This window comes from Bidens hawaiensis, unplaced genomic scaffold, assembly GCF_021521415.1.
Source record: "Bidens hawaiensis isolate Kalapana, Puna unplaced genomic scaffold, B.hawaiensis_p1.1 tig00006845_1, whole genome shotgun sequence".
NCBI classification, from domain to species: Eukaryota; Viridiplantae; Streptophyta; class Magnoliopsida; order Asterales; family Asteraceae; genus Bidens; species Bidens hawaiensis.
Window position 1 is genome coordinate 1019285 of NW_027491467.1, and position 23738 is coordinate 1043022.

Sequence of the window (23738 nt, forward strand, 5' to 3'; positions counted from 1 at the left end):
ATTTACATGCTTATGGTCAATATATAAGGACCAATAGATTCTAATAGAGAAACAAGTTAATAATATAAGTTGTAGTTTCTCTTGGTGAGGATTAGTTTATTAAGAAATCTGAATATGCCCACATTTAGCAACAATGAAACTTTTGTAAGAGTAGTAGTAGTAAATTCTAAAGAGATAAGTTTTGATAAAATAGTGTTGTGATGAAGCAGTGCCATGTGCAAGAGGTGCAATTGAGATAATATCAAGTTTTTACTCCCCCACCTCTTGCAAATCTTGTAAGTTATGATTGAGACACTTAAGGCTCCCACTCCCACTGATCTTTAATATCTCTAGGAAAAATACAAGAGAAGTTTTAATGATGTACATGACGTGGGAATCTGTCATATATATGTTAGACTTGATTTGATTCCATTAATGTCCAGATGTCATAATAAACTTAAAGGACATATTTAGAAGAAATCGTATTAAGTATATATGAACGGATCTCTTTAAGACCGCGGACCATAGAATACTGATTAGATACAAGTAAATATCACTTTAAATGATAAAAGAATTATGTCTGAATATTCCGTTTGAATAAGTTTCACGAATGTCAGTGAAATATAACTTATGGTGGACCCATACTTATTCCTTAAGCCAAGTAATGTTTAGGGCATTTAACACATGATTTAAAATCACTAAGAATGAGATTATATGAAAAATCACCCTCATCAACCATGTCATGATTTCTCATGAAATTTGGTTTTAATAGATGAATATTATAGGTCTCAATTGTCTTTCATTAAATTTTTATTTGCTTTATAACAAAAGTTGTGAAAGTATACATTATCATCTAGTTCTACTTTATAAATGTTTCAATCCAGATATTGATAACAAATAATATAAGAGTTTAAGGTAAGAGTGACTTTATGTTGGCTATGCAAACCTTATAACTGTCATAATGTAACTTAAGTATTGATACTAAATTCTGATTAATCTTCAGAATATTTAAGGTATCATAAAGTGTAATTAAAAGACAGTTTATCATGGTTCAAATAACCTTAACATTTAAATTTATCACTAACACTCATGTTAGTTATTTGTTGATTTCGGGTAAACATATAGAACTAGACTCAACAAATCATGTGCTAATGGGAATATTAGGATTAGCAGACTTATATATCATTATTATACAACTATCAATTTTAGCCAGTTGTTCTTTTGAATTATGGATAGTCTTGTAATGTCTATGCCTAATCTAATGGCATATTTTTGCAATGGGACTTCTCCTTAAGAAACCTAAAGCTGGAAGTAATACTTGTATTTTGTCTATGAACCTTAGAATTATCCTCTTTTAGGTTTTAGTGGTAGTGAGTTGAATAACATCTTATTTCTAGCACCAGACATTTCTTTTCGTGTACATATGTTGCTGATCAACACACTCATTTTCCTTTGGTACTTCTGAGTGTTATAGCTGATTCGTAAGGCACCAAATTGTATTGCTGAAAATTTTAGTATGTAATGTACTAAAAAAATGTATTTATTTTCATGTGTAAGCCCTTAATTTTATGGGTCATGGTATTTTACATTATGATGTATTCGGTAATGCCATTTAACCTTATAGTTAGAATTTTCAAGAAAGAATGCATGCATCTTATGAGTTATTTTGATTAGTCTTAGGAAAAACTAAATCAAGAATAACTATAGTGATAGAATTTATTTAAATAAATTATTGATTATCATTATTATAAGAGACGTTATGATTGACGCATCCCATTTGCTATGCTCTAGTTTTTAATATAATGATTGTTATTAGAAAGAGCAGTAGGATAGTCATATCATGTCTTAATGAATAATTAAAATTGAGAAGAGCTAAATATTATTAAAACTCTTTATGAGACAAAATTCAATTGTATTTTAAGATTAAAGTGGATGATTTGGATGAGATCGTTATTTATGAAAGAAAATATAGTGAGTAATATTATGGGATATTAAAATAATATAGATTAAAGTTTACGATCATTAGATTAATGAATGATCATTAATATGAGGATCACTATATTTTATTGAAGATGTGATATGTCTATTATTAACATCAAACTAATAGACTATAATTAATAGTTCTACTTAAACAAAAAATAAATCACCTTTGGGCAGAATTAAAATTTATTTAAGTATATGTGCAAAACAATTGTAACACATCACCTTTGGGCAGAAGTGAGACAATTATTTTAATTATGCACGGGCTAGTTTTGCTAAATAAAAATGTAACAAATCACCTTTGGGCAGAAGTGAGACATTTGTATCATGTTAGGCAAAACTAACAAAAGCTTTTCAGTTATACTTGAACGATAGGGTAAATGTAACTCATCACTTTTGGGCAGAAGTGTTACATCAAAAGTTCATTCAAGTTAAGCCTTTATGTTTTGTAAAATTTTATAATATTTAAGGTTTACAAAACATTTAATTAGTTAATAGCGGAAAATGTTTAGAGTAAGGATTTTTAAGTTTCCGGTAGGACCTTATTTTGCGGAATTAGTTCTCAGAAATTTTGGGTTCCCGAGAATTGCCCGTTTCCGCCTTTTAGTGGGTATTTCAGTATTTGGGTGTTTACATGATTTTATGGAATTTTATGGAAAATGTTGATTATGGTATTAGTGAGTTTTCGGGTTTATGGGTTATGACCCCAAACCATTTTAGAAACTCATACACTCTTAGAACACATAAGCTATTTTAAGCCCATAATACATGATTTTTAAATAGCCCGTGAACCCGTAAACTGGTTTAAGCCCTTAACCCACGATCTTTTTTTAAACTAATTTAGTAATGATAAGATTTGGTTCAAATCTTTTTAATGATTAACAATTATATTTGTTTCCTATTTTAGAAGGATTCAAATCTTTTAAGAAAATATTAAAACTTCTAATTATCCAAGATTTGAAAAAATATATCCCTAAATAATCATTAACAAATTTTAATCTAGATTTTGAACCAACATATGTATAATTTTCGATAATAATGATGGACGCAAAGAACATAAAAAAAAACTTGGAATCGAAATCTTTAAACATGAATTTAACAGATTTCGAAAATATTAGGGTTTACTATATATGAATTTTAGCGATTTTAAACAGTTTCATATATTGTTTTCGTAATAGACATGAAAAAGAAACCGAAAAAAATAGGGTTTATCAAGTTTTAGTCCATGTCTTCTGATTCAATTCCAGATTTAGGGAAAACATGAAGAACTGATTAATCAACATCACTCTGATGCCACATGTTGATCAGTTCTTCATGTAAGTAATATAAAACATGACAAATATTAAACCTATGAACCTGTTACAGCATGAAGAGTAGTAACCGCAGCAGGGTATGATGTAGTCGACATGCTTGTCATCTTGATAGAGTTCCCCTTTAGAATGTACAGTTAAGGATGGTTAGGGTTCTTGAGAGGAACCCGATTTAGAAGAGAGAGGAGACACATGATTTACTTATGTGTGTGAGATTAGGTTATGATGTTAATTTATTCTCTCTATATATACATGATGGTCGGGTATTTTGTATATATATTAGTGTATTAATTATGTAGTTTTATTGAGTATATTGTTAGAACTTTGGTACTTCATACGTGCTTTTGTATTTCAGGTAATTGATCGTTAAAGATGCTAAATGCGAGACCTGTACGAGCATGGAATGATATCTCAGGAAGACCGAAGCATGATTTGATGTCTTGGGAAGTGTTACAAGGATTCAGGAAGAGTATGGATGAGAAATCATAACCCAATGCTAAAACTGAACAAGATGGGTTGATAAAATGCTACCTTGAAGTAAAACGAGCATATCCTGAGCTAGAAAATGAGTTACGGGAGCCATAATATATGAATTTTGGGTTTCTCGACGAGAGGAATCCAAATATGAGGTTTTCTTAGGTCCCGGTACGCGACGGGTAGGGTCTATGGCCATCGCGATACGCGATGGTCTTAAAAAACGTGAAAAAAAGGATTTTGACCTATATCTTCTATTTTCCGAACCCTAATCAGAATTGACGACCAGCAGCAGCTATTAGGCGATTTTGGGTGAATTCCAGGGCTACCAATCATCTCTTGATCAATCCTAATGGCCTTCCTCATCCTAATTGAAGATCTATCGATGACGATGCTCGGCTAGTCTTCTCCGAATCATACCTGGGATGTAAAGTTTGTAACAATTTCAGTTTCCTCATGTGACTAAGAACATTTATGTATAACTGTTTATGGTTAATCTATGATTATTGATGTTTAGTATTTCTGTGTGTTCAATCGGTTTAGGTTTGCGTTGATCTGAAAGATTAGTTACCGGTTGCTATAATAATTGATCATAGGGTTGTTTGATTAGGTTGAATACGACAAAGCATATAATTGCCCTTAACTGAGTCACACTGGTAGGGACCGTTTGATAACCAGTGCCGTGTGTAAAGCAATTATTGTTGCCTAAGGTTTTGTCTAGTTGATCAGTCTGTAGTTAACCGTTAATGATTAATCTGTTAGGTTGCATGAGATTACTGTAAGTTACCTACTTGAAGTCCCGGGTGTGATTTGCTTTGTTAATTGATTGAAACTCGTTTACTTGTTTGTTTTCTTAATTCTCTAAATTCAACTTAATTGTTTGTGTGATCAGCACTAAAAACCAGTCACTTCATAATTAAAAATCTGTTACACGAATACATTGACCACATACTCCTGGTGGATACGATACCTTACTTATCCTATCTATATAGTTTAACTAGGTTACCCAAGGGGAAACCCTTTATTAGCTATTAAGAGTAATATGGCCCATCAACAATTACCAAGCTAACATATAATAAGGTATAATCAATTATTTTGATCTATTATTATATAAATGATAATGATGGCCATATAAATAAATATATAAAATATATTTATTCTTACAAGTGTAACACTAAACTAACCAAAATACCTTAATCTTTTTCTTTGTTAATGTTAAAATCGAAAAAAAATCTCATCGTTTTCCCACTTTGCCTCTCTTCAAAAAACTGACTCGCCACTAAATGTATCTTTACGACACCAAGGAATTTCGAATTCCTAATGTTTATGTGCTCTGTTGTCACTTACATAACCCTACACTAAATGTATCATGTTTCTTTCCATTGCAAACACAAACTAAGCATATCAAGATTTGCATAAATGTAGGCAGTGTCGTAAAACCGCTAGTCGGACAGTAGGGTGGGACTAACGATTAATCGAGATTAATTGAGATTAACCAGATCGAACTTTAATGTATAATTTTCAATTTTAAATACACATGCACTCATTTTTATATGTATTTTTTAGTTATATACATACATAAACACATTTCGGCTAGAAATTGTCTGGAATCTCGCTAGAAAACATTGTTTTTTATGGAATCTTGCCGGAAACCGCTGATTTTGGTCGAAATCTCACCGAAAACCACCAATTTTGGCCGGATTTAACGATTGACCGATTAATCCAAAATTAATCAGTGAAGTAAGGACTAGCAATTAATCGGGGATTAATCGACGCATAGCCAAGATTTTTGCAACACTAAATGTAGGTATGTATGTGTGAGAGCATTCACATTCAATCATCTATCTTCAAATATAAAATTACACTAAAAATAACTACATTTTCTCTCTCATTTCAATTAAATAATACTTTTTTGTATACCTTTAGTGTTGTAAAAATCGCTAGTCGGTGGTCGGGCGGTGGGGTGGGGACTAGCGATTAATCGAGATTAATCGAATCGGACTTTAATGTATAGTTTTCAGTTTTATAAATACATGCACACATTTTATATATATATTTCATTTTTATAGATACACAAACATATTTTGGCCGGAAATTGGCTGAAATCTCACTGGAAACCGCTAGTTTTTGCTTGAATCTCACGGGAAACCGATGATTTTGGTCGGAACCTCGCCGGAAACCGCTTATTTTGATCAGAATATCGTCGGAACCACCGATTTTCCGGATTTGACCGTTGACCGATTAATTAGCCAACTAGCCCAAAATTAATTAGTGAAGTGGGGACTAGCGATTAATCGGGATTAATTGATGACTAATCGGGATTTTTGCAACATTGCATTTATCATTATTATTTCTCTTTCATTTACTCACAACCACTTTCAAAAATATATTAAAAAGTTATAGGGAGTTAACAATAACTTTACATATATACAGAAAAAGCATTACATTTCTCTTTCATCCGCTCACAATATTCTAAACCACACATTATAAAAACTCCACCCATATTCCATTTATCATAAAAACTCCACTCACATGTCATATAATATGATGGGTTGAATGTGAACGCTCTTATATCTATATACGTTTATACAAAATACAAACACACCAACAAGCTACCCTCCAAAAAAAACCACCTTGATACATAATACAGGGACCAATTATGTAAAATACACAGCATCAGTAAAACGCAAATAAGGGGGCCGTTTGAAGCTATGCATCCATCCGATCAATCTTTAACATCTGCTCTCTTCATCATCCTTCAATTTCACCGCAATCGGATGCAAACCCACTTCCGATCTGATCCAAATTGTTGATCTGAACATTCAATTTTATAAAAAAAACCCTTAATTTACCCGTTTTACCTCTTTTTAAACCCTAATTAACCTCAATTGTACACATGGTTACTGATAGCTCACCCAATTTCGATGAAGGACCTGAAATCTTCCCTCCGATGGTATCGATCCTTGTTCAATTTGGATACTTTTTGATGGGTTTATAGTAATGAGATGTGTCTGTTCTTGATTCTTGATTTTGATTGAAAAATTGATGCTTTTGTTGATGTGAACTTGTGTATGTTTAGATCAATTGCTGCTGTTACAGCTATTATAAGAAGACTAGATGAATCTTGTGAATTGGGTGCTAATGAGTTTTAAGCTATTGATGATCTTAACTTTTAGTCAGTCGGATAGTAGGGTAGGGACTAGTGATTAATCTGATTGGAATGAATTTATGTGTAGTTTTTGAAATATACAAATATATATAAAATTTTAAATTTTGACCCAGTTTGAACAAATAGCGATTAATCAGCAGCTAATCAGTGGGGTAGGGACTTGCGATTGATCGGGGATTAGTCGGGATTTTTACAACCATGCTTTTAGTTAAAGCTTCTTGTTTTATTGATTGTTGTTGATGGTACATTAACAATTGTTTTGTTTGTTGGTGAATTTAACTTTCTGGTTAATGTTTTTGGTTTATTGCAAATAGGTGCCGAGTGAAAGCAATTCCATGGTGGTTAAGAGAAAAGAAATTACGGGTCATGAACTCGAAGGGAGTCGGAGGAAGAAAAAGAAGAAGCAAGGTGGTACGCCTCGGCCCGCTTGCTCGTGGGTACATTTTAGGTAATAAAAAGATTTCTTTTTTATTCTTTTTCTGGTTTTTTGTGTTTGATTGTGTTAACTTTTGATGTATGTGTAACTGACATGTGTGATTGTGAATGATGTTTTAGTCGGGAATTTATAAAGGAATACAGTGCTTCACATCCCGAATCTTCTGGTTTGAAAGTTGTAAGCATCCCGGATCTGATTTTATTTGTGATGACTGAACGAACATGAAGGGAGCATGGTCATGGTCGTTTGTTTAACTTTAACTGAGCATAAGATCAAACACAGACAGTTAAACAAACGGAGTTTTCTTGTTTGTGTTTGCCCATTAAAAAAATGAACGTGTTGTTTATGTTTTTTAGTGAACCGTGAACATACACGAACGGACATAACTGAACCAGATGAAAGAACACAACTGAGTGAAAACTAATTAAAAAGTATAGGTGAACGACAATGTGCTAAAAGGTTCAAATGAATATGTTAACGAGCATAAATAAACAAACGTTCACGAACATAAATGAACGAACGATTTCTATTCGTTTAACTAAATGAACCAAAAATTTGTTCATTTATTAAATAAATAACTTGCCATCGAACGGTTCCTTGAACATTCGATTAGTTTACTGGAGTTGTTTTTGATGTCTGCTTATCTTTTTGTAGGCAACAAAAGCAGCCTCGGACGCTTGGAAGGTAATGACTTTAGAAGAGAAGTCAAAATACACAAAACGGGCCCGTGAAGTATGGAACGACTACTTAAGTTCTGCTCCTGCGCGCGAACCTAAACCTAGAAAGCAGGTAACTTTATGTCAGTTTTCCATCATAACGCCTATGTTTGATAAAGAAAATATCGGCTTTTCACTATTTACTTATGTGTTTTTATGATGCAGGCGAACCTTGTCACTCGGTGCTCACCCGGTCGTTTAGTCAACGTGTTGAAGCACTTCACGGATGACCAAAAAGAAGCCGTGAAAAGCATGGGATTTGGTAGTCTTCTTGATCTTAAATGTAGAACTTTGAGGCGTAGCTTATGTTTATGGTTGTTAGAAAGATTTAACACCATAAGGCGAAGTTTAGAGATTTGTGGTGAAAGAATACCTTTAAACCCACGTGATGTTCATCTTGTGATGGGATTACCTTCAGCCGGTAAAGAAGTGGTCAACTCAGGTCCCGATGAGTTAGTTGCCGAATTGCGCCAAAAATACAACGTGTCAAACCGAGGGATTTCAGTTCGGTTTCTTGAAGAAACGTTGAGTCAACCGGAAGCGGGAGATGACTTCAAAAGGGCGTTTTTATTATATGTTTTGGGGACACTTTTGTGCCCGACTGCAAGATTAGATGTTAGCCCTTCCTTTCTTCATATCTTAACGGATATGGATTCGATTCATGAATACAATTGGGCAAAGTTTTTGCTTGATCGGTTAGTTAGGGAGGTGGCACGTTATAGGCAAGGGAAACAACGGGCGGTTGGTGGTTGTCTTTTGTTTCTTCAGGTGGAATTCAATTATTATTATTGTTTTAAGTGTTTTGGTGATTGCTTTTGTTGTGAGTTTTGATTTGGAAATGTAAGATTTGTTAACTTTTGTAGTTATTCTACTATGAGAGTGTTGCCATAGTGGGAACGTGTGAACCGGGCCTGGTTGATGTTCCGTGTGTCTCTTTGTGGACAGAAGAAGCTATTTCTGAGAGAGAGAAACATGAGAAAGAGCTTGGTGGTTACGGTCGTGGAGAGGTAAGCCGGATATCTATCTCTCTCTCTCTCTATATATATATATAAGATGAGGATAATTCAGAACTTCCAAATAATGTGTGTGCATACTTTAGAGGTGGCAATTTTAATTTTCAACCCATGTACTAACGGGTCAAATTAAAAGGTTTAGCGAAAGGGGAACGGGTTGAAAGTTGCTTATAGTCTATTTTAAGTGGATGCAACCTTCTAATACATTTTTTAAATAAAGATTTATATTGTTACTGTTATAATATTGTCCTTGTATTATTAAAACACGGCGAAAAAAATATTTTTTGAGTCGACCCAATTTGACATTGACCCGTTTTAAAAAGCGACCATTTTCAACCTGAACCCTTTTTGCTCCATTACTGAAACCCACCCATCTTGTCACCTCTAATATATAATGTATATTTGTGTATTTTATTTCTCGAGTAATGGTACATGGCCTTTTGTTGCAAACAACCCTTTTTTGATTTTTTTGCAAATAAACTTAATGATTAATAAAGATTCATTTTTGGACAAATCCCAGAAACTATATACAAAAAGAACATCCATACGTGGCACATTTATCCGTTATTGATAATTTTTGCAAAACTACTATCTTTATCGTTGCTAGTTTAAATATTTTTTCTATGTTCAGGTGATTTGCAAGGAAAGAGGTCTTGGTCTAGGATTATTATCCTTAACTGACAGGGAACATGTCGATGTACTCCCGTTAAGAGAGGTGGCCGCTAGAGTTAACCGTGGCACTCTCGTTCGACAGGATGAAAACCTGGTAAATACAAGGGTAGTTTAGTCATTCTATAAAATTTTAAAGTATGTAAAAATAAGAGAGCTTTTGGGTTAGGGTTGTCAAAGGCCATTCGTGTTATGTTTATGCGTAAGGTTGGACCAGTGGTATCCTTTCTTATACTTGAGGACCAAAAGTGAAATCTGCATATACCACAGGGACCATACTTGTATATTATTGTTGTTATGAAATAATATTATGACACATAATTTGAAATTTCTGCAGGAAAATGTCCCATTCGCGTACAAAAACGACAACACGCCGCCTATGCGAATTGACAATTACGCCTACAAGAATCCATTAGAATATACAAACACAAACATTTACACAAGTCAATCGGGTCAACCCACATGCTCGTGCCCGCTTCTCAACTGCAATTTTGTTGGTTTGTTTCAAGAATTATCAGATCATTTCAGCTCAAAACATTGGGATTCCGGGAGGCGGTTTCAGTATAACTCCCCGTTACCCGTGTCGTTAGGAATGAACGAAGCGTTTCTTGTGCTACAAGCCGAAGAAGACGGTGTACTGTTTTTACTTAATAAAGGGACAGAAAATATTGGTCATACGGTTATGGTAACTTGTATTGGCCCAAGCAATAACAATGAGCGGTTTCTGTATTGTCTTGTGTCGGAAAGAGGGGACGCGTCGTTAAAGTTGAAGTCGTACACACAGACTTTACCGGGTCGGGTGGAAGGTGTTACCCGGTCTGATTTTCTTTTGGTGCCTTTCGCGTATTTGAATTCTTCTGGGGAGTTGAATTTGGAGGTTTGTATATGGAACACTGAAGATTTGGGTGATGTTTAATAATACCAAAAGACTATTTGCTATAATTTTTTTTTTCTTGGAATTTAGGAAATGTATGTAGTAGGGTTATGTGGAAAATGATGATTTGTTTGGGTTTTGAATTTGTTTTTGTTTATGTTATATAAGTGATGGAAGTTTTCTGAATATGTAGATATTAAAGATTGCAATATCCTGATTATATGGTTTGTTTTCAAACCTTGCTATTTGTTTTTCCTTTGTGTGTAATTGAAGATCTTTTTCTTTCTATTTAATGATTAAATCACTAGCATTACACTAACAGCAACTCAATTGTTTCCTAAAGTCCAAAGGATTATTCAAGGATGATTAAAAGCTACATAAAAGAAGTATAAAGTTAATGTGCTCACGTTTAGAGGTGCACAAAATCGGGTATTATTTAAACCCGGAACCGTGTACGAACCGGTTCCGGGTATGGTCAACAAAAGTCAAACCAGGTTCGGGTAGGAACCGGTTCCGGGTATAGTCGGGTATTTGACCGTGTTTTAACCGGTTCTTCCGGGTTTTTTTCGGGTTTTGACCGGGTATTGCCGGTTCCGGGTATGGTTTCGGGGATAAATCCTATACCTGGTCCTACCCGCGGGTCGGGTACGGGTAGGAACCAATTCCGGTTCGGGTCCGGACCCGGTTTTTTTGTGCACCTCTACTCACGTTATGGTTTTGGTCGTAGGTTTGAGATATCTCAACTGTTTGCTTGCGAGTGGAACGGGCTTTGAAGTGGAACCTTTTTATATTAATCTATCATAAGACTTCGATTCTTAACAACTAGAAAAGAAAAAAACGTCTACACATCGGTCTTTGAAGTGAAACCTGTGACAACCGCCAAAAATTAGACTAATCTGGTAATTATCTCAACCGTAATCGTGTATTAATTAGTAAAATAAATACATAGGAATAATATTTTTAGTCAAAGTTTTTGACTTTAGTTGAATTTTAAAATATGGAACCCGAAAAAGTTCAATTTTGTCGTGTAGCTGACACTGTACAGATTGACACCGGGTAATATCTCAAAACGGATAAATTCATAAACGTGTCAAGATGACCTCGAAAAATAAAATTTTATGTTAGGATATTAGAGATAGTGTATAAACTTAATTTTAGAAGGTTCGAATCGCAAAAATTAGAAAATAAGTAACCGAAAGCCAGTAGAGGACACCGTAAGAGCCTGACATTAAGTTTATCAGAAAATTTTGTTTTTAGGCAGACATTGACTGTAATCTAATTTCGCTCAAAGTCTGATAAAAAGTATTAGAAACGGAAGTCGTTTGGCTAGATAAATTACGAGATACGTTAAACTTTAACACCTAGGTATTATCACATGTCATTATTCAAAACCACCTCTCTTTCTCCCTCTCCCTCTCCCATCTCTCTCGGCCGCCACTTACACACAACCCAACCCACCTCCCAAACCCACCAATGAAAAGCTTACATATAGGTATGCAATGATTGATAGATTACTTGGAAGCTACACACTTGGACACATGCACACCCTATACCATCCAACTCACAACCCTATACCTCTCTTTCTTCCTTCATATAACCGGCCACCCCACCACCACCTTACCATCTCACATTTTCAAATTTTTATACACACAACACTTGATTAGGAGATCTTTGGTGGAAGGTTAAGCTAATAACAAGAAGTAGGAAGCCAAAGGAAGGATTATAGCCAACACAAGGTCACATTATCACCTCCTTGACACCAAATCCGAAACCCAAGGTAACCCACTTCAAGATTTGTGTATATTAGTTGCTATTTGATGTTTAAAGCTTGATTTTAGTATGCTTGGTAGTGTACATGTAGGTATAATATGGATATATACATGCATATGTGTGAACCGTGAGTTTACATAGGAATGTATAAGATGGGTTTTGTTGATTATAGGACTTGTTATGGTTGCATTTTAGCTTGTATAGATTGTCCATATTGATGTTACTTGAGTTTGTTTAACAAATGGGTTTAGGTATTGTTTTAATATTGGAAGTAAACGTGTAAATGGCCAAAAGATCAAAGATGGATAATGAGTAAAAATACCCATGTTAGGCCGTGAGTTTTGATTTTGGTATTGGATTGAAGTTGTAAGCTTGTTAAATGGTAAAATGGTTAAAGAAAGAATGATAATTTTGAAAACCCACATACTTGATTACTTGAAAAAGTTGTAAGTAATAATAATAATGGTTTTGAAAGGATCTTGGAAAAGGGTTGACAAAAGTGTAGGGATTTGACTTTGTTGGAAAGTTACTTACACATGCAAGTAATACAAAAATTTGATTTTGATCATAAAGCTCATACTTGTCTTATATGGATTGAAAATGACAAACTAAGTGATTGAATGGGACATATGGAAAGGAATAAAATCTACTAGAAGTACTAGGATGCATGAAACATGATAACTTAGATAAACAAGAGTTTGTGTTAAACTTACTAATAAAGGAAACTTTGTAAATTGTACAAGATGTTTTGCAAAATGATTTGATAAGTGAACATAATCTTGTGTGGATGATTAAAGACTTGTGGTTAGGATTACTTTAGTAAACTCTATTGTAAAGATTGTTAGTATGATAATAAGGTTATTAAAAATTGCTACTTACTAGTAATAGAAACTTTGTTGTTAAAGAAATCAAGAATGTGTTTGTTAAAGGATAACAATGGGATGAAATAAGATGTTAATATGGGTTAATAAGATCTGGAAATTTTGGTACATAAACACCTTGTAGAGATTGTAGAAATAACATGTATATTGTATAGTTGAAAACTTAAGCTAAGGCTTAAGCATGTGTAGTTAAAAATTTGTTTTGTGTGCATACTTGGTGCTAGATGATCAAACATGGATGTGATGATATATTACTTGTTATTATATGTATATTTGCTGTACCAAATGGTTTGGTTTTGACATTGTGACTTAAATAGCTTGTCGGTGACTTTAACGATCGGAAAGTTCGACTTTTAAGGTGAACCGACATGAGTTTTTGGAACTGAATTAAAACAGCTCCCAAAGTCATAATATTCTTATATTTAACATAAGTTAAAGTATAAGAAAAGTCAAGAATAGCAAAACTTAAACCAACACGGTTCGTGTCGCGAAAACCGACACGAAAACGTTAAAAATTGACATTTTTAAGAAATTGGCAACAAAATAAGAACCAAAACATTTTTATTGAAAAACCAATAAAACTTGACTAAAAACTATATAAAAAATGTTCTAGATAATTTAAAACTAAAAGTTTCATAAAAATGACAACCGGTTCGTTTTTAAGCTCAAAATCAACGAAACCGGCAAAACCGACAAAACCGATTATAATAGAGTCAAAATTTTAAATAAAATAATAACTTGAATTTTTCCAAAACACTCCAGCAACTAAAGGTAATAATTTTTATAAATTTTAATAATTAAATTAAATTATTAAATAAAACAATTATTAGTTGATTATTACTTGTTTATATTTTTAAGTATAGAATTATAAGATTATAAGTAGTAAACTTTATGTGTTATATGCTTGTGTGGATTTTTAGAATAAGAATATATATATTTTAGTCAAACCTAAAATTAACGAACGTGTACTAATATAGGAACGAGCATTTATTCGAACACTGAAATCAAAGGTGAGTTCTTCCTCCGAAAAGCATATTGTATATCTATATTCGTATTTATATATATATATGTTTTGAAAACGCATTATACTACAAATTGTCGTTATTGTGGGATGAATCAATTTGGTTAAATAACTGTTAACCGAATTGAGGGCACAGAAATGTTGGTAGATCTATCGGGGTGACGCCCCCCACTTCCATTCGCGTTGGGTTAAAAGTGGGAATATTTCGAGTATGGTACGTTTCGAGTTATCAAATTGGTAGTCATACACGCGTTGTATTCTTAGCTAGTTTACAACTAACGCTTTTTGTGCTTAAAGGTAAAATGCGGGTTTCGTTATTGTGTTATACCGTGTTATGATCGGTTTTATTGGGAGTATAATGGCCGTACACCATTATATTCATGTGTTGTTTATATATAAATTGTTTATATTTATATAATAAGTTTTTCTTCTCAGGAATAACTCACCAACATTCGTGTTGACCCAAATATTATTTAAATATGCTTTGCAGGAAAGTGAAGGTTTCGAGGTGGCATGGAAACGAGAGCGTGGGGTGTTTGAACAAAAGTGATGTGTTGTAAACCGTGCATTAGCACGTGTAGTAAACTCTGATTTTGTAAAATATTTCTTATAATAAAAGATGATGCTTTTATTATTAAATGGTTATTATTGTTGACTATCGGCATCTGTCATAACCCGAATGAATTAAAGTTAAGACTTCCGCTGTGTTAAGTTAAGGTTTTCGGGGTGTGACAGAAGTTGGTATCAGAGCCAACAGTTATAGCGAATTAGAAAATATAAAGTTTTATAAACTATAACGGTATGTTCAAACACGCGCTCCTTTCCCGCCTCTCGAAACGAAAAGGTAACAAAGATATATATATAATTGTTTATTACTAACTTGAATTAATATGTTTATTCAGATGACGAACTCTGTGGCGATCGTATCTGACTCCGACTCTAGTAGCAGCGGTACTCCACTATCACCGGTGGAGTGGCGTCCGGTAGTTGCATCAGGAGATGCCGGGTCTACTTCGAGAGCTACACCCTTGAAGGTGTACACTCGAAAAAGGACCAGGGCAAACCGTGATGCATCGGCCCCTGTCATTGCACTCCCATTAGCTGTGATCCCACCCTCTCCACCACCGCCTCCCGCACCGGAGCCTGTGGTCGAGGAACCCTCTGATCACAAGCTACTTATGGTTCTTCTTGCCAAGTTCTCAGCTTATGAGAACATCGTTCATAACATGGTGGACCGTGTGCTTGCAATCGAGCATAAACAAGGTCTTGATGACCAAACCCGTGATGTGATGCACCAGTTTGTGAACGAACTGAGGAACCAGGGACTGATGACAGACGCCAGGGTAGGAGTTCTCGAGATGAGGAATGAGATGATAGAGCCATGCGTAGGCTACTTGATGAGCCTTCACTAGACGTAGTAGGGTGTTTTGGGTAATATGTCTAGTATGGTAATTGTGATGTAACTTAACTTTGAAACTTGTTGTTTTTTTTGTGTGGTTGTGGTAAGAACTAGAAATATGGTGGGTGACCAAGGTGTAGGTAAGTACACCTAATTTTGGTATTTTGGTACATTATGAAATCCCACTCTTTGATGATTATATTTATGTTTGTATTATTAATGATGCTATTTGATTCTTTACAACTTAGAAAAATATCACTTTTTTCCAAAACTAACCAAAATTATATTTTTTCTAAAAAGAACATGGCGCCAAAAACAAGACGATCCATTAATAATCAAGCAACCGGATTACCTTCCTCTCAAGACGAGTTAGCTCAGCTAATCGCTCAACATGTAAATACGGCACTCGAGCAACATGAGGCTAATCGCAACGCAAGCCAAAACCCCCTAAATACAACTAATACTTCAAATGGAGAAGCACCTAGAACCAAAAATCTAAACGAAAACCCCTCAGGTAGCACGGTACGCGGGTGCTCATACAAAATTTTCCAAGGTTGCGAACCGAAAGAATTTACCGGTGCCGAAGGACCTTTGGAAATTATCCGGTGGATCGAGAAAATGGAATCTGTAATGAAAATCAGTGATTGCACTCCTCTCGAACGGATAAAATACGGAGTGTGCTCATTCCGTGATGAGGCACTCGAGTGGTGGAACTCCATAATTCAAAATCTTGGAGAAGATGCCGCTTACCGTCTAACCTGGGAAGAACTAAAAGAAATGTTGTTAAAGGAGTACTGTCCCCGAAACGAACTTCAGAAAATCGAATACGAATTATGGCAGTTAAAGATGGAAGGTGCTGACATTGGAGGATATACTTCCCGATTCAACGCTTTGGCACGGCTAGTACCCCGACTGGTTACGCCTGAATATGCAAGAATCGAGAGGTACATTTGGGGCTTAGCTCCCGAGATCCGAGGATTGGTTACCTCCTCCAAACCAACCACTATCCAGTCAGCCTGAGAGCTGGCAAAATCTTTAACTGATAATGCAATTCGTATGGGAACTCTGAAAGACTTCGGTAAGAAAGCGACTACCGCCGAACATGAACGAAAAACAGTTACCGATAATCAGAGAACCGGAGAACTCAAACGAAAGTGGAATGGTAACTCAGGAGGACAGTTCAAACGAAACCAAGGAGCACGAAGAATGTTTGCAGCAAACGCAAGAGGATCAGGACAAGGATTCACTTGTAACAGGTGTGGAAAGAGTCACAATGGGGAATGTTGGAAATGTCAGAAGTGCAATCGATTTGGACACCAGACTCAGTACTGTTTCAGTAAGGACTCTCCGTCCGGTTCAGGAAACCGAACTTTCGAATGTTTCGAGTGCGGTGTCATCGGGCATTTCAGAAATGATTGCCCCAAACTCAAGGTACAAAATGCTAAGAGCAAGGCATTCGAGATGAAGGCGAAAAAGGCCCGGAAAGACTCATCCGTAGTCACCGGTATGTTTCTCGTTAATAATCATTATGCTTATGTACTATTTGATACTGGAGCAGATTTAAGCTTTGTTTCTGACCAATTTGAACCCCTTCTCGGTATTGAACCAAGCAAGTTAGACAATAATTACTCAATAGAATTAGCCAACGGGAAGCTAATTGAAACCAGTAAAATTGTCCGAAACTGCAATATTCTGTTAGAAAACCTTAGGTTTCCAATCTATCTTCTACCCGTAGAGTTAGGCAGTTTTGATATAGTAGTAGGAATGGATTGGTTATCCAAAAATGGTGCTGAAATCGTATGCTTTGAAAAGCTAGTTCGTTTACCAACCCCAACCGGTCAATTTCTGAGCATTCGAGGTGACCAGAGTAACACCGAGTTAAAACTCTCTAGTATCACAAAAACTCGCAAAATGTTAAGGAAAGGATGTCCCGCTTTTCTTGTCAATGTAGTCGACACAAAGGCAAAAGAGCGAAAGATAGAGGATATTCCTGTAGTACGGGATTTTCCAGAAGTTTTCCCTGAAGACTTGCCCGGATTACCTCCTCAGCGTCAAGTCGAATTCAGAATCGATCTGGTTCAAGATGCCGCTCCGATAGCTCGATCTCCGTACAGATTAGCACCATCGGAAATGCAGGAGTTATCTAATCAGCTCCAGTAATTACTAGACAAAGGATTCATAAGACCAAGTTTCTCACCTTGGGGAGCTCCAGTCTTATTTGTGAAAAATAAGGACGATTCTTTTCGAATGTGTATCGATTACAGAGAACTGAACAAACTTACTATTGAGAATCGGTACCCACTACCGAGAATTGATGATTTGTTTGATCAGTTGCAAGGATCAAGCTATTACTCAAAAATCGACTTGCGGTCCGGGTATCATCAGTTACGTGTTGCAGAAAAGGATATTCCTAAAACCGCTTTCAGAACTCGTTATGGCCATTATGAATTCCTGGTCATGCCTTTTGGCCTAACGAATGCATCGGCTGTGTTCATGGATCTTATGAACAGAGTTTGTAAGCCATACTTGGATAAATTCGTGATAGTATTCATCGATGACATACTTATCTACTCACGAACCAAGAAAGAACATGAACAACACTTAAAACTGATTCTAGAATTGCTAAAAGAAGAGAAGTTATATGCCAAATTTTCCAAGTGCGATTTCTGGCTTCGAGAAGTCCACTTTTTAGGGCATGTAATCAATGAGAATGGTATCCTAGTTGATCCAACAAAAATTGAAGCAATTAAGAATTGGGAGACACCAAGATCACCCACTGGAGTGCGACAATTTTTAGGATTAGCTGGCTACTATCATAGATTCATTGAAAATTTTTCTTCTATAGCTCAACCCTTAACCCAATTAACCCAAAAAGACAAGAAATATGAGTGGACAGAAAAACAAGAAGGAGCCTTCCAATTGCTTAAACAAAAGTTGTGTAGTGCACCAATCTTGTCCTTACCAGAAGGTACCAATGGATTTGTAGTATATTGTGATGCGTCTCGCTTAGGTCTTGGCTGTGTGCTTATGCAACAAGACAAGGTGATAGCTTACGCGTCCAGACAACTCAAGGTGCATGAAAAGAACTACGCGACGCATGATTTGGAATTGGGAGCTGTTGTGTTTGCTCTTAAGATTTGGAGGCATTATCTGTATGGAACCAAATGTACAATATTTACTGATCACAAGAGTCTCCAGCATATCTTTGATCAGAAAGAGCTAAATATGAGGCAACGTCGATGGGTAGAATTACTCAATGATTACGACTGTGAGATTCGTTACCACAAGGGTAAAGCGAATATTGTGGCTGATGCGTTGAGTCGAAAGGAAAGAGAAAAGCCTCTGCGTGTTCGTGCATTAGGGTTGACGATTCAAACGAGTCTTACTACTCGAATTCGTGATGCACAGCGTGAAGCTTTGAAACCGCAAAATGTAAGGTTTGAGAAATTGCGAGGACTTGAAAATGAATTTGTCACAAAGTCTGATGGGACACTATACCTACTTGATCGAGTTTGGGTACCACTCTATGGAAATCTGCGTAATCTTGTTCTAGACGAAGCGCATAAGTCTGGATATTCGATCCACCCAGGATCAACCAAGATGTATAAAGATCTCCAAGAACATTATTGGTGGCCTAACTTGAAAAGAGACATAGCTGTGTATGTCAGCAAGTGCCTGACATGTTCCAAAGTGAAAGCTGAACATAGAAGACCGCCTAGACTACTGCAACAACCAGAGATCCCTAAGTGGAAATGGGATAATATTACCATGGACTTCATAACCAAACTGCCAGTTACGCCGCGAAGTTATAATGCGATTTGGGTAATTGTGGATAGATTAACTAAATCCGCTCATTTTATACCCATTAGAGAAAAAGACAGAATGGAGAAGTTAACTCAGCTGTATCTGAAAGAGATCGTAGCCAAACATGGAATACCGGTCTCAATCATTTCTGACAGAGATGGTCGATTTGTTTCTCGTTTTTGGCAATCTCTTCACGAATCCCTAGGAACTCGCTTAGATATGAGCACCGCCTATCACCCCCAGACAGACGGTCAAAGCGAGAGAACTATCCAAACATTGGAAGACATGCTGCGAGCCTGTATCATTGATTTCGGAAGTAGTTGGGATACTCATCTGCATTTAGCTGAATTCTCCTATAATAACAGCTACCACTTCAGTATTAAGGCTGCACCGTTTGAAGCTTTGTACGGAAGAAAATGTCGATCTCCTCTTTGTTGGGCAGAAGTTGGAGAAAAGCAACTTACAGGTCCTGAAATTGTCCAAGAGACTACCGACAGAGTCTTTCAAATCAAGGATAGGTTAAAAGCTGCAGCCGACAGACAGAAAAGTTATGCGGATAATCGCAGGAGACCGTTGGAATTCCAGGTAGGAGACCAAGTGTTACTAAAGGTATCACCTTGGAAAGGCATAGTCAGATTTGGTAAAAGAGGAAAACTTAGTCCACGATACGTTGGACCGTTCAAAATTACCGAACGAGTAGGGTCGGTAGCCTATCGACTCGACCTACCTTCAGAACTCAGTGGAATACACGACGTGTTTCACATATCCAATCTGAAGAAATGTCTATCTGACGAATCGCTGATTGTTCCTATTGAAGACATAAGGGTTGATGGTAAGCTTCGATTTGTAGAAGAACCTGTTGAAGTCATGGACTGGAAAATCAAGAAGCTAAGGCGTAACAGGATTAAGCTTATCAAGGTTCGCTGGAATTCAAGACTTGGTCCCGAGTTCACGTGGGAACGTCAGGATCAAATGAAGGCGAAGTACCCTCACCTATTCCCAGAAGAAACCGAAACCAGCACTACATCCTAAATTTCGGGACGAAATTTCTAAAAGGATGGGTGAATGTGACAACTGCCAAAAATTAGACTAATCTGGTAATTATCTTAACCGTAATCGTGTATTAATTAGTAAAATAAATACATAGGAATAATATTTTTAGTCAAAGTTTTTGACTTTAGTTGAATTTTAAAATATGGAACCCAAAAAAGTTCAATTTTGTCGTGTAGCTGACACTGTACAGATTGACACCGGGTAATATCTCAAAACGGATAAATTCATAAACGTGTCAAGATGACCTCGAAAAATAAAATTTTATGTTAGGATATTAGAGATAGTGTATAAACTTAATTTTAGAAGGTTCGAATCGCAAAAATTAGAAAATAAGTAACCGAAAGCCAGTAGAGGACACCGTAAGAGCCCGACATTAAGTTTATCAGAAAATTTTGTTTTTAGGCAGACATTGACTGTAATCTAATTTCGCTCAAAGTCTGATAAAAAGTATTAGAAACGGAAGTCGTTTGGCTAGATAAATTACGAGATACGTTAAACTTTAACACCTAGGTATTATCACATGTCATTATTCAAAACCACCTCTCTTTCTCCCTCTCCCTCTCCCATCTCTCTCGGCCGCCACTTACACACAACCCAACCCACCTCCCAAACCCACCAATGAAAAGCTTACATATAGGTATGCAATGATTGATAGATTACTTGGAAGCTACACACTTGGACACATGCACACCCTATACCATCCAACTCACAACCCTATACCTCTCTTTCTTCCTTCATATAACCGGCCACCCCACCACCACCTTACCATCTCACATTTTCAAATTTTTATACACACAACACTTGATTAGGAGATCTTTGGTGGAAGGTTAAGCTAATAACAAGAAGTAGGAAGCCAAAGGAAGGATTATAACCAACACAAGGTCACATTATCACCTCCTTAGACACCAAATCCGAAACCCAAGGTAACCCACTTCAAGATTTGTGTATATTAGTTGCTATTTGATGTTTAAAGCTTGATTTTAGTATGCTTGGTAGTGTACATGTAGGTATAATATGGATATATACATGCATATGTGTGAACCGTGAGTTTACATAGGAATGTATAAGATGGGTTTTGTTGATTATAGGACTTGTTATGGTTGCATTTTAGCTTGTATAGATTGTCCATATTGATGTTACTTGAGTTTGTTTAACAAATGGGTTTAGGTATTGTTTTAATATTGGAAGTAAACGTGTAAATGGCCAAAAGATCAAAGATGGATAATGAGTAAAAATACCCATGTTAGGCCGTGAGTTTTGATTTTGGTATTGGATTGAAGTTGTAAGCTTGTTAAATGGTAAAATGGTTAAAGAAATAATGATAATTTTGAAAACCCACATACTTGATTACTTGAAAAAGTTGTAAGTAATAATAATAATGGTTTTGAAAGGATCTTGGAAAAGGGTTGACAAAAGTGTAGGGATTTGACTTTGTTGGAAAGTTACTTACACATGCAAGTAATACAAAAATTTGATTTTGATCATAAAGCTCATACTTGTCTTATATGGATTGAAAATGACAAACTAAGTGATTGAATGGGACATATGGAAAGGAATAAAATCTACTAGAAGTACTAGGATGCATGAAACATGATAACTTAGATAAACAAGAGTTTGTGTTAAACTTACTAATAAAGGAAACTTTGTAAATTGTACAAGATGTTTTGCAAAATGATTTGATAAGTGAACATAATCTTGTGTGGATGATTAAAGACTTGTGGTTAGGATTACTTTAGTAAACTCTATTGTAAAGATTGTTAGTATGATAATAAGGTTATTAAAAATTGCTACTTACTAGTAATAGAAACTTTGTTGTTAAAGAAATCAAGAATGTGTTTGTTAAAGGATAACAATGGGATGAAATAAGATGTTAATATGGGTTAATAAGATCTGGAAATTTTGGTACATAAACACCTTGTAGAGATTGTAGAAATAACATGTATATTGTATAGTTGAAAACTTAAGCTAAGGCTTAAGCATGTGTAGTTAAAAATTTGTTTTGTGTGCATACTTGGTGCTAGATGATCAAACATGGATGTAATGATATATTACTTGTTATTATATGTATATTTGCTGTACCAAATGGTTTGGTTTTGACATTGTGACTTAAATAGCTTGTCGGTGACTTTAACGGTCGGAAAGTTCGACTTTTAAGGTGAACCGACATGAGTTTTTGGAACTGAATTAAAACAGCTCCCAAAGTCATAATATTCTTATATTTAACATAAGTTAAAGTATAAGAAAAGTCAAGAATAGCAAAACTTAAACCAACACGGTTCGTGTCGCGAAAACCGACACGAAAACGTTAAAAATTGACATTTTTAAGAAATTGGCAACAAAATAAGAACCAAAACATTTTTATTGAAAAACCAATAAAACTTGACTAAAAACTATATAAAAAGTGTTCTAGATAATTTAAAACTAAAAGTTTCATAAAAATGACAACCGGTTCGTTTTTAAGCTCAAAATCAACGAAACCGGCAAAACCGACAAAACCGATTATAATAGAGTCAAAATTTTAAATAAAATAATAACTTGAATTTTTCCAAAACACTCCAGCAACTAAAGGTAATAATTTTTATAAATTTTAATAATTAAATTAAATTATTAAATAAAACAATTATTAGTTGATTATTACTTGTTTATATTTTTAAGTATAGAATTATAAGATTATAAGTAGTAAACTTTATGTGTTATATGCTTGTGTGGATTTTTAGAATAAGAATATATATATTTTAGTCAAACCTAAAATTAACGAACGTGTACTAATATAGGAACGAGCATTTATTCGAACACTGAAATCAAAGGTGAGTTCTTCCTCCGAAAAGCATATTGTATATCTATATTCGTATTTATATATATATATGTTTTGAAAACGCATTATACTACAAATTGTCGTTATTGTGGGATGAATCAATTTGGTTAAATAACTGTTAACCGAATTGAGGGCACAGAAATGTTGGTAGATCTATCGGGGTGACGCCCCCCACTTCCATTCGCGTTGGGTTAAAAGTGGGAATATTTCGAGTATGGTACGTTTCGAGTTATCAAATTGGTAGTCATACACGCGTTGTATTCTTAGCTAGTTTACAACTAACGCTTTTTGTGCTTAAAGGTAAAATGCGGGTTTCGTTATTGTGTTATACCGTGTTATGATCGGTTTTATTGGGAGTATAATGGCCGTACACCA

General features: G+C 35.3%; 2 protein-coding genes across 2 annotated transcripts; both read left to right on the plus strand.

Moving 5' to 3' along the window:
• The first annotated feature begins 6534 nt into the window (after positions 1 to 6534).
• On the plus strand, positions 6535 to 10778 carry LOC143633691 (uncharacterized). The gene is made up of 8 exons (XM_077101945.1): positions 6535 to 6696; positions 7227 to 7360; positions 7468 to 7525; positions 8003 to 8137; positions 8230 to 8832; positions 8928 to 9071; positions 9709 to 9843; positions 10084 to 10778. Exons 1-8 carry the CDS (start codon positions 6640 to 6642, stop codon positions 10660 to 10662), a joined length of 1845 nt encoding a protein of 614 aa, XP_076958060.1. The 5' UTR covers positions 6535 to 6639; the 3' UTR covers positions 10663 to 10778.
• Positions 10779 to 16747: 5969 nt separating this feature from the next.
• LOC143633664 (uncharacterized) lies at positions 16748 to 17851 on the plus strand. Its single transcript, XM_077101919.1, has one exon. It carries the CDS (start codon positions 16748 to 16750, stop codon positions 17849 to 17851), a length of 1104 nt encoding a protein of 367 aa, XP_076958034.1.
• Positions 17852 to 23738: the final 5887 nt, after the last annotated feature.